General features: G+C 31.5%; 1 protein-coding gene across 2 annotated transcripts in view; it reads right to left on the reverse strand.

Moving 5' to 3' along the window:
* The window catches only part of LOC117112804 (centrosomal protein of 135 kDa-like), a gene marked incomplete at its 5' end in the record, with an annotated part of 25203 nt that extends 16190 nt beyond the window's left edge, over positions 1–9013 (reverse strand). For both annotated transcript variants that reach the window (XM_033255976.1, XM_033255975.1), the window contains 3 exon segments: positions 1008–1136; positions 6942–7171; positions 8701–9013. In XM_033255976.1, the coding sequence (XP_033111867.1) occupies positions 1008–1136; positions 6942–7171; positions 8701–9013 (672 nt within the window).
* Between the last annotated feature and the right edge of the window lie 1088 nt (positions 9014–10101).

Here is a 10101-nt window from a genome sequence, read left to right on the forward strand (position 1 = left end):
GAAAAGATGCCCATCTCAAGTTTGCAAAAAAAACCAAAAAAAAAAAACCAAAAAACCTAGGACTTCTATTCAAGATTTTACGATACTGACTTCCAACAAAAGATCATAAATGTCTGCATCACACAGAACCTTGTAAGAAAAGGACATAATTGAATTTGCAATAATTATATATCCAATACAAATCTCATTAAAAATATGTATAAGATTAAGAATATAGTACATTGTCACACACAATATAAATTATCCCACTTAAAAAAATATCAAAAAAGAATGCCATACATAAAATTATAATATGCAATGGGCTTAACCTAAGAATTAAAGCCCCCTCTTTGCTTTACAAAAGTAGATTCGAAAAGATGCCCATCTCAAGTTTGCAAAAAAAATTTTAAAAAAAGCCTAGGGCTTCTATTCAAGGTTTTACGATATCTGACTTCCAACAAAAGATCATAAATGTCTGTATTACACAGAATCTCGTAAGAAAATGACATAATTGAATTTGCAATAATTATATCCCATACAAATCTCATTAAAAATATGTATAAGAATATAGTACATTGTCACACACACAATATAAATTATCCCACATAAAAAAATATCAAAAAAGAATGCCATACATAAAATTATAATATGTAACACGAATATAAAATTATCCCACAAAAAAATATTGAAAATACCATATTATAAGGATGTAGAGAATATAGTACATTGACAAACAAATATAAATTATCCCACAACAAATATTGAAAAAGAATGCCATACATAAGGATATAATCCACATTACTGTATATTAGCAAATCATGAATTAATATTGTAATATTATCTTTTAAATAAATTTAATGCTTCATGCTTCATCCCAGTTTAACTTTAAGTATCACATCAATGAAAAACTAGCTCACCAGCCTTGAATTTACTACCACTTACGAACGTAAAATTTTACTAATTAGGTTTAAGCTCACTAAGTGTTTTGAACAACTATTCATCCATTAACAAACAAAGAATTCACTTGCCTGGATATTGAGATGCGAGACCAAACGATCATTGCCTTTGCTCTTAGCCTCCATGGAGACTACATCGTATGGCCGGCCACCCTCTAGCTGTCGCCCAAGACGACTAATTTCTTGGTCACGGCTGTCAACCTGGACGTAAAAATTGGAGTTCAATTGGTAGTCAATTGTAAAACACATGTTTATGAATGATTCCTGATGTGTGTGTGTTTAACAAATTACAAACAAGATTTCTTTTTTCAAAATTTTCTTTCTACAGTATATTACTCACTGTTGAGCTATATATAGTAAAACCAGATGATGTTTGGTAGTGGACAAATTTTTAAAATATAATTCAACAATTATTTTTTTTTACAGCCCTGTAAAACTGGTAGTACATTTTAGGCCAAATGAAAAAAAATATTAGGTTCTCGTCCCCTTGCGCATCCATTTCCTCTGCCTTGCCAATTTTTTTTTTTTTTTTAATTTCCTTTATTTTACGAAATTTACTAAAAAATCTGGCTAACTCGCATCAGAAAAATTCCTCTCTCAATCGTTCGTGGTTGGGGATACATATGGTATGAATCATGTCAGTGCTTCTTTTATTTGCTTTCAATGTGTCTACCTGGTAAAAGTGAGAAAGTAGTAGTTGTTTCACATCGATCATCTTGGATTTGCCATCTCAGAGTGTAAAAAAAAGTGCCTTCATTCTCCCTTTTTTCAACATATTAGGACGAGAAACTACTTTTTTTTTTTCATTTGGCCTTAATGGCTCAAGACAAGTTCAAGTTCAAGTTTATTAAAAATCACGTTCCCAGGGAGTAGCTGAATTGAAATAATCTGTAGGTTAAAAAGAAAATAAAAAATAGAGAGGGATCCTTGTCTAAAAATACTTTATGGTATAGCACTTGGCGAAGCACTGATACAAAGAAGAAAATACTTCTGCCAAGAACAAAGAGGCCTAGGTAGATGTAATATCATAAATACAGATATAAAGTATCCAATAATGAAGTATTGTTTGAAGGTTTGCATGGCGAAGTAATAACATATATGTTGAAGCTTGCGGTACACCACGTCGGTAGTTCTGAAAAGAACTGTTGTAATTGAGAAAGTCTCGACATTTCGATTGAGTTGCTTCAATCGTCTTCAGGCGAAATATCCAATCCAATATTGGTATGATTCGTATTCAGTTACTGTATGCTGTTGAGAAATATTGTAATTATGCCCTTTTTATATTTTTTTTTTTTTTAAATAAAGACAAAAGCAAAAAAAGCAAAAAAAAAAGCAAAAGGGGATGGTATATGCCCACTGTTCCCATCGCTAGAACCCTGTATCCAAAAAACAACAATAATGACATTAGAACAGAAGATGAACATGAGTCACCGTGCATGCATTTACTACAGAGACAATGCAATGTAAAGCTATGAATTATTAAGTGTTGACCAAAAATATGAACTTGTCACATTATGCACAGATGTTCAGCATTAATTATTAATTATTAAAATGAAGGAAATTTCATTAGCAGAACACAAATGGAATCAGAAGATCGTGGTTCAATGGTCTAACATTGAGAAATTTCATTCATACTATAACCATTAAACATCAACAAGAAAAGGTGACAAGGAAGACTCCTCATATCCATCTAACACTTTTCTTTTATTTTTTACCCCTCATGTTCTTTTCCCACTTCAATACTATGTACAGTATTTAAAGTGCAGTATTTCTCAATGAGTACTGAAAGAAATTGATTGATTCCTGGGCTAGCAACCAACGGCAGCTGTGTTACACTGGCTGAGGAGAAGGGGGTTATAATAAATAGAAATAAATGATTGAGAAATAGTGTATCTGTAATAATAATATTACAATGGGACTTTATTTGATGTAGGCTTAACTTAACTTGAGAATGATTTGTGTCCACTCCAAATATAAACAGATACCCCGGCAAATTTATTTAGATTCTCACCACCTTAAATGTATTCGATTACAGAGTTATTCACTCGGTACAAGGTAAAAACACCTTTAGGATTTGGGTGCTAATATTTGATCTGTACAGGATAGTAGCCCTGGTTTGTGTTGCATACAGTACATCAGGTTTAGAGTAAACATAAACAAATATCTTTAAAGAACTATAAACACAATAGAATGATCTGTAGAAAACTTTTGAGCAGACAGTGAAGCGTGTGCAGGCCTGCACGTGTGTAGTGCTTAGAATTCATTCAGATGCTCACAATGCAGATTCTCCGGTTCAACTTAACATGGGTAACTATGAGGCTATTGTACCTTTTCATCAAATAAAAATAGTGCCATCTTAAATTTAGGTGTGCTTAATAGTAGAACTCAAGTTTATTTGCTGATTCTCCTTTAACACCTTTAAATCGACTGTTTAACACTGTCATTTACCACATCTGTTTTACCTGTCCCTTGCTAGATTTTCCATTATATTTTCCCTCCAAATAATATTACCAATATAAATTACCATGGATACGCTCTACTGTAGATCGATCATCGTCATTGTCAACATTATCAAAATAAATTTATTACGGTATTAAAGTAGTCATTACTAGGACGACCCTCACACTGCAAAAGTACTGACATCAGAGTTATGTTTCTATCCATAGTTAGTTTATATATATTTCCATGGCTCGTAATTATTTCAAATAATCGACTGCAATATAGCAAAAATGGTTATTTTTGGTTCATAATTGAGAAGAAACTATAATATTATCTTTTGCTTCAAAATGAGCAATGTAAAAAAATTGTCAGAAAAGGATCATTAACCTTATCATCTGAGACCCGATTAAAACCATAAATAATATTCATAAAGGAATATGGACAATTTCATTTGAAATATGATAACATATATTTTAAGTGCTTTCTAATATTTTCATCAATTGTGTTAAAATTGTCACGCCTCAGTGATCCCATTTACAAAGAATGTAAAATCCAATTTGAAATAGTGAAAACCAACCACACCTATTAGTAACTTGATACAACAAAAACAAACTATGCTTTATTCAATGGAACAATGGAAGTATTATGTTAAGAGAAATAATTCATGTAATATAATATTATCTAAGAACACACAAAGCATTGAATGTACAGGTAGCACAATTTTTAGATGAAACAAATGGAATGAAGGAGCTTTACTGTACAAAATATGCTTCATATTAATAATTAATATTGATTGCTAAAGTGCTTTTAATATTCTTCATTTCATTTATTTACTTCGTCCAAAAAACATTAAAATTGACAAACCCAAGAAAACAAAGAGCAGAAAACAACACACAGTTGGGCAGACAGGTTTGCCAAAAAGTGAACTGAATTTGTCTAGTGGCTCTCTGATGCCAATGAGAACATAAATTAAATAAAGCATATTAAAAATATTCAAGTAAAATAGGCCAATCAATAAAATTTAAATTTAAAATATATATGTACAAAATCACCAGGGCCTATTTTTCTTGCATATGACAAGCATTTAAAATACTATTAAAAATAAACTTCTAGTTACCTAAATTAGAAAACTGCAGTAATTGTGACAATGAGGCTAAATAATTTGTAGAATAACAACTACAACAATAGTATGCTTACTACTTGTAGTAGTATAATAATTAACAATTAATAATAAAATAATAATTATTAAAAATATTATTAATATTTAATTATAGTTTTATTAATTAAAATTAAAATATTGTTAATTACAGTACAGTAAAATTTATCATCATTAAAAAGTGAACCATACTGTATACATCGAATGTTATCTAATTCAAACCCTGGTTTGAGAAAAACATTTTATTTTGATTGTAGATCCTCGAGACTAGAAGGTGAACATATTAATGATTGTGAAAATGATGCAAAGTGATAAGAGTAATGTGGGAATACAGTAGGTACTGTACCTGCCAGTATCTATGGCTACAGTATTACTATTAGGAATGGTGTCAATACTTTTCAAAAATGTTACTCTGTTTCCCCCTCGATGTTTGCATTAAACTAACTAACTAAACACTACTAGCGTATGCAAAACTGGCCGAGTAAAACAAATTGATTAACCTCTCTTTGAAATACTGAACATTAAATTTGATTTTCAATTAAATTGAGAAGCTTTTAATCATGCACTACTGTGAAGATCTAAAACGATGACTTCAAATTTGGTCATCTGCGCATGTAAAGATGTTGCGTTCTCATTACCGTTGGAATTCTAGAACATGGTTTGAGACTCTGGAGTGAATAATATTTATGGTCAGATGATAAGATTTACAATCTTGTCCCAGTGCTTTTATTACATTTGATTTTTAATAATGATACACACTCTATGGTCAGAATAAAATAAAATACTAAAAATCTATGAAAATAAAATGGACTTCAAAATGTTTTTAAAAGACATACTGGCATAATTTAATGATTTACAGCTTTTAATATGGAAAGGAAGTTGCTGGCAGAAATTTTAGAGTATAGATACAGGAATAGTACGAAGTGCTATGGTAAGCCACGTCTCACTCTCAGATATGACAACATAACTCAAGGCAAGACCATGTATTTTTAAATCATATTTACATTCTTGCTAATCCTAATAACAGTAACATATTCCTGGTGAACCAAATAGGTAGAATCATGGACAGTAATAAATCACTTGCAATATATTGAGTGTCCAGTATTACAACACTGTAGGGTAAAAACATTACTCCTACTGTATATGGCATAAATTCTTTCAAACTTACACCTTATGTTGGCCTACTGGCTATTATGAGTCGATAATGACAGGTATAGCTTACCCTGTTTTTAGATCTGTTCCGTCGCCGACTATTATATATCCCTGTACTCATTTTGAATGGCCCCAGGCAGTAGACATAAACAAAAACAACTGTGTTGATGTAATAGTATCCGTAGAATAGGATGAATACAGCCTGTTACCTGTCTAGCCCCCGGCCTAACTCTGCCATACTTCCTGTCCTCAGCACAATATTCACAAGCTTTCACAGCAATGTTTTGACAGAGTAAAGTAAACCCGATTCAAATCCTAACCGACGCATTTAAAGGAGCAACCAATTGGTCCTCATTAGCATTTCAAAAGCATCCCTATAAATCATTATGAACTTAGTTTTTGGACTTTCATTCAGGTGCTCTGAAGCCAATAGATAATTGTCTATGGTATCAATGAGTGTTTGAAGACCATTGACCAATCACAAACAAGCAACACCTCTTCTTTAACCAATAGCTTCAATTGAATTCCCAGGTATCAAAGGTCAATGCCTTAATAACAGTAATCTGCTCCACATGTAGCGTACTTGGCAACCATCTCCAGGATAGTCCATTATATAAATGGGGGTGCAAATCAAATTAACTAAACTTATAATTTTCTGAATATTATTATTTATAGCTTATTCAATTTAAATGTTACATTCTGTATTGCGTAATGGTATTTAAAAAAAAAAAAAAAAATTTTGAAACAAGTGTGTTTAAAATCAAATGGTAAAATTTTACACGAATATACCCCATTGTTCTATAATGTAGGGAGCCATTATGGCTCCCTCATTAATGGTACAAATATAATGCACTAGCTATAATATTTACCAATCTGTGATAAACATGGAAGTATAAAAAAAACCACAAAGATACTTTGCACCATATCATCTATTATTAATCTTAACTACAATGTACAGATAATAAATGTACCTGTATTGTTTACAGTTTACCTGACATATATCGATAAAGAATTGTTTAATTAACCTTCTGATTTCTATAGTTAATTTCAAAAAAAATTTTCTTGTTAATATTATTTTATATGTTTCTTTTCATGTACTAAAATTGGTTGGTAAACAACATTTATTATAAAGAGTTTTGTAGCAACTATATTATAAAATTAAATCTGTTAGGGTTTTCTTAGGTTAGATACAGAAAGGGGTATTCAATACCTCCCATAGTGCACAAATATATAAATCTAGAATTTTAGATAAGACCTACCTGTTTCCTTAGGCTACGAATTGCTTTTTCATATGATTCATTCAGTTCCCGTAATCGGTCAACCTCCCTCTGCAGTTCATCAATTTTACTATCTGCAACGTGTAATAGATCAGCTACATAAGGGTCAGAAACTGACGGAACAGAGGGGGCGCGTGTCTCTTGTGAAGGCACCACTGTAGAATCAATGTCCATACGTTGGCGTCTGAATGGAATGTTCTTCTTCCTTCCTCCTGTAACAAGGTTGGTTAATGAGATTTAAAGATGACATCACATCATGACCATAAATAGTTCCATCATGACTATATATGGGCTCATCATGACTATATATGGTCATACAACAGTTTTTTGTCCAAGGAAATGTGATAGTCTCGACAAAGCTTAAGGATGTACTGTCCCTTGAAAATGACCAAAATCATAAAAAATAATTTTTAAATTAACTTGCTCATTTTGCAGTAACATACAAATTATAAACTTAAGCATAGAAATTATTAAATTAAAAAAATGTGTTCCCTGATTTTTTAACTGGATAATTATAATAAAGATAATAAAACACTTCCAGTGACTGGAAGTGTTTCTATCATTTTTTCGCTGTAAAATGATGGTTTTTATGGGTAAGCATTTTTTAAATACACTAATTTCTAAGTTCAAATTGATAATTTTTATGTTACTTTAAAATGAGCAAGTAAATTTCAAAAATGATTTTTATGATTTTTTTTTTGGCAGTACATCTTTAACTTGGTGAGTGAGAGGGTATCAATTTGCTGGTAACTACAGAAGATACGCTGTACAATTAAGTTATGTGCAAGATCTGAAGTGCACTATTGTGTCGATGCACCATGAGCATCTTTACAGATTGATACTGCTATCAACAAATTTTCATTTATATTACGGAATTTATATAAAGAGCTAAGAATTTGTTCCATAAGCATTTGATTCAGTGACTGGGGTAAAGATGCTAAGAACACAGAGCATTGGGTTCTACAGTATATTTAACTATGATATAACACTGGTGCAAAGTTTGTAGGTTGAATCAATTGAAGGTCCAATGATCACGCAAGGTCGCGAAGCATGCTAGGGTCAAGAGGGAAATGTGGCCACCCCTAGATGAAAACAATTTTTTAGAACATAGAGTGAAATGATGCAATAACAGTTGGCTGAATAAATGCAGATCAGAAATGGCCTGTGTGTTGCCATTCGAAAACTCTGAGCATAGAGATCTTGTTGGTATAATCCACTACATATTAAGACTAACATTATAATTATTATACTATTACAAAAACATTTTTTTTTTCTGTTAATAATCATAATAATAATAATAATAATAATAATAATAATAATAACTAACAGTAACAGTAACAATAATAATAATAATAATAATAATAATAATAATAATAATAATGGTAGACTTATATAGCACATAATGTTAAGCCCTCTATGCATTACATATTATCGTTACCCCTAATAGTATTCCCTAACATTGAAGCAGCTACAGCAGCGCATTTTGGCATTCAACCCTACCAGGTATTCACTTACACTCCTGGGTGGAGAGAAGCAATGTAGATAAAGTGACTTACTCAACGACACAAGCGAAAAGGAACAGTGAGGGATTGAAACGCCGACCTCGAGGTTGGCAAACCAAACCGTTTCCGCTGCCCCAAACCACTGTTAAGGGCAGGATGACTTATTAGGGATTTAATTGGTTAAATAAAAAACAAAATCATTATTTTCTTTGAATTATCTTAAAAATGTTATTACTTACCTGGTGTTTGCACAACTGCCTTGAAGTTTTTCTCCTGAAGCTGAGCGATTCGGTCCGACTTTTGTTTTGACTCTTTCTCTGTGGCGCGTACTTTATGAACGTATTGAGTGTTGAGGAATCTAAGATCCGCATTTTCGTGCTCCAGCTTGCGAATCGTAGACTTAAGATTCTTGCTGGTTGAGTCGAGATCTTCCTTCAGTTTGATCAGCTGAAGATGTAACTCATTGTTTTCTTTCACTAGCTTGGCATTGTCACTCCGGTATGGTTCAATCTGTTCCTCCCATGTTCCTTTCTCATGAATCACTTGGCTAGCCTGGATTGGAACAAAACTTGAGCTGGTTAGATATTTAAATTCCTTTTATATTGATAATTTTTATATTAAATTTCAACCATGTTTATAAGCTAGGATAAACCATTCAGTGACAACTGATTATTTGAGGAGACCAAAAATTACACCTAGTAAAATAATATCATTCATACAATAACACCTCTATGTTTATAGATTAGATTTTGAGTTATGTGCTGCCCCCTATAGTTCAATAAATAACAGGAACATCATTAAATGGATTGAACAGGTGCAATGTGAACATCCCCAATCACTGCTGCGTCACATATCCTGGATGACAACAGCCAATGCAGGATATATTTGCATATTCAGTTACAAAAAATGGAATCATATTTTTAATTTAATTTCATGGAAAATCTACTTATTTATTGGCTAGGCTATTTGTTGGTTTATTCAGAATACTATAAATAACATTTTTTTCTTCTTTTTTTGTGGGGGAGGGGGTGGGGTTTTGATGAAAACAGAAAATTTGTATAATAAACCAGGATAAAATTATTGTTGGAGCCTACCACAATCACATTATTCTGAACAAAAAAGCATATTCACAATATAGCAGCTCCCTTTAAAAGGACATAGGATAGACTTAATTATTTAAAAAAAAAAATCAGTATGATGATAAATAATATTATAGTGTTCCTATAAATAATAATTATTAAAATATGAATTATTATAAGTTTAATAATTATACTGTATTATTTTCTAAAAATATGTATTAAATATTTCTATTTATGAATTTATTTAGCTTTGCATTTAATTATTTTGAGCGGGGAGGAAAAAGCCTTTATATATTACAGTATATATATTATAAAGGTAGCCTACTTCACAACTAGTCAACGCATTGAAATTTCAGGATAATGTCCTACTTGTATATAAATCTAAAATAAGAAAATGTAATACATTTCTCTCTCTAATTAAAGACCTCTCAAATTAAAAACATTTTCTGTGGTCCAATATTAACAAATGTCTTTCATTTTTATTACTCTATTAGAGAGCAAAGCTGGTAAAAAAGTGGTCTTTAATTAGAGGGAGACCTGTATTGATCCACAAATGGAAAA

This window comes from Anneissia japonica, unplaced genomic scaffold (genome assembly GCF_011630105.1).
Source record: "Anneissia japonica isolate Jap-2015-1 unplaced genomic scaffold, ASM1163010v1 scaffold172582_len1462937_cov174, whole genome shotgun sequence".
Classification (NCBI taxonomy): Eukaryota; Metazoa; Echinodermata; class Crinoidea; order Comatulida; family Comatulidae; genus Anneissia; species Anneissia japonica.